The 2536-nt window shown below is 43.7% G+C and overlaps 1 protein-coding gene across 1 annotated transcript; it reads left to right on the plus strand.

The window, feature by feature from the left end:
- The first annotated feature begins 980 nt into the window (after positions 1 to 980).
- LOC139719819 (beta-3 adrenergic receptor-like) lies at positions 981 to 2060 on the plus strand. The gene has a single exon (XM_071631206.1). It carries the CDS (start codon positions 981 to 983, stop codon positions 2058 to 2060), a length of 1080 nt encoding a protein of 359 aa, XP_071487307.1.
- The last annotated feature ends 476 nt before the right edge of the window (positions 2061 to 2536 follow it).

Below are 2536 nucleotides of genomic sequence, written 5' to 3' on the forward strand. Positions count from 1 at the left end.
TTATTATTATCATTATTATAATCAGCATCATTTATTGTTATTATTGTTATTATTATTATTATTATTATTATTATTATAAATATACAGAAATACACACAAATACACAATGAAAATGACAAAATCGGGAACCTCTGATCTTACTCGTAACATATTGACAGACATACAGGTGCACAAAAGGACATACGTGAGAATGATAATTCATTTATTTCGAGGTACAAGAGGAGGAGACCGTCATTAGTAAGCAATGTGCTTTACTGGAAGTGCAGCTGATTATGGGCTATCCAGCCATTATCTTTCTATAATCCTGCATTCTATTCTTTTGTATATCGATGATGTGTCACACTATTCATTTGCTATGTATGTATGTTTCATTTTATGCATGATGTATCATTTTCCTTGTACCTTATATGTTGTCTTTTATATCTGTATGTGTGTTTATGACGGAAATAAAACAAACAAACAGACAAACAAACAAACAAACTTGGATGATGTCCAGTTGGAATGACATTGTGTCTCCTTGAGAACGTCAATATCATATTTCTTTTGAAAACATATTGTTCACTATTATTAAAACTAACGTTAAGAGTCATCAGAAAGCAAACTTTTTTTTTTACAACCTGTGAGCTGGTAAGATGAAAGTGTTACCGCCCGAAATGACAATACATGTTTCAAATCGACACTAACAATCGTCTTAAAGAGTGTGCCACAAGGCATGCCATATATATGTTCTTGTATTTACGGAATTTTTGTAAATATGTTTTATAATGACAACTAATGCTGTCTTTTTGATTGTGTATTAGTTGATCTATACTGGTAGCTTGTATATGATGCGATAATGTCATACGAATCAAATGACAAATTCACCTTTTATCTAAGTGCTGTAACTATGGTCGAAAAAGAAATCTTTAACTATGATTAAAGGTGTTTTGTTCCTTTTTTTACACTTTTGCATTTCAAACTACAGCCTGAAACTAATCATCATGACCGATAATACTTCAACGTGGACATCAGTGACCACCATGAATGCGACGTCGAACCCGTCTATGACAACCGTCACGGAAGTCGTCTTCTCGGACATGGCCCAGCGCATCCCGGTGGCCTGTCTCTTCTGCATCATTGGTGGACTGGGTCTTGTCGGCAACACCGTCGTCATCGTAGCAGTGGCCATGTCCAGACGCCTCCAGACTCCGACAAATGTGTTCGTGATCAGCCTCAGCTTGTCTGACCTCCTCACCAGTCTCGGCCTGCCCTTTCAGGCCGTTGGGGTCCTCAGCGATCACGGATGGCCGCTGCCCGAGGCCGTATGCGCAACAGTAGCCGCCTCAGCCATGATGTCGCTGACGTGCAGCGTCACCTGTCTTACCATCATTGCCGTCAACCGTTTCGCCCTCATCACGCGTGCTAGGCGCACCTACCTGAGACTTTTCACGACTAGACGTAACATCATCTACTCGATTCTCTCGTGGCTGTTTCCGCTGCTCGTCTTCATCATCCCGCAGGCTGCGGGGTACGGCAGGTTGGGGTACGAGCCGACCTTCAAGCTTTGTGCCTGGGACACGTCGCACCATCTGGCAGACATCTACGAAATCATGGCGGCACTCCTGTTCTTCGTCGCAACGCTGATCATAACCGTGACTTACACTACCATCTACGTTTTCATAAGGAGACATACGACCGTCATGCAGCACCACGTCGCGAACAAACTCAACCAGGTCACGGACCAGAGCTGTAACCCGACCAGCCAGCCGCCGGAGGTCCGAGAGGCATTTGCAGAGAGCAAGAAGGAATTAAGTCGACGCGACATCGACATCACCATCAACTTATTCTACATCGTCTGCATCTTTTATCTCTGCATCATTCCTTACGGATTCGCCCTTGCCCTCACCAACACGGGCTCGTACTCAGTTTATGCTGGTTTGCTCTTTGTCCTGAATAGCGCCATTAATCCGTTCATCTACGCCAGGAAGCACCCTAATTTTAAGGTTGTTATGAAGTGTATTGCCACTTGCCAGTTCCATGCGATTCCTGAGCCGGCTTCATGGTTACGTTCAATGTTGTAGAATCATTTTCCGCAATCTCATTCCAACAGCTTTTCCAAACTGAAACACAATGGAAGGTACATACAAAGTCTAGCGACCGAACAAAATGCACCTGGGCCGATTGTGTATAGGACAGTGGAACGTGGGCAAACACATGAGAAACGATTATAAACCGCATCCCCACAGGACAAAACGCACGAGGAACAAATGGGCGACGCATGAGACGTACATCGAACGTCAGAGAACCGTGCGTATATGTGTGATGTGCTGTACATAGCCGTTCCATCTGTTCCTTTTCTTGCAGCAACGAACTCTATAGGAGGCCGAGCGGATGGAAATGCGTGGAAAACGACAAAGTACTAGTACAGTACCGATACAGATGAAAACGTGCAGCTATCGGACAAGGGTCAGATCGCGCAATCCGTTTTTTGGCAAGCGAGAAAAAAAAAGTATGCATGCACTAAGCTTTCTGGTCACTCTGACGGAAGATAAACATC

Source organism: Diadema antillarum, unplaced genomic scaffold (genome assembly GCF_040938485.1).
Source record: "Diadema antillarum isolate AM-2024a unplaced genomic scaffold, OU_Dant_1.0 scf00000115, whole genome shotgun sequence".
Taxonomy (NCBI): domain Eukaryota; kingdom Metazoa; phylum Echinodermata; class Echinoidea; order Diadematoida; family Diadematidae; genus Diadema; species Diadema antillarum.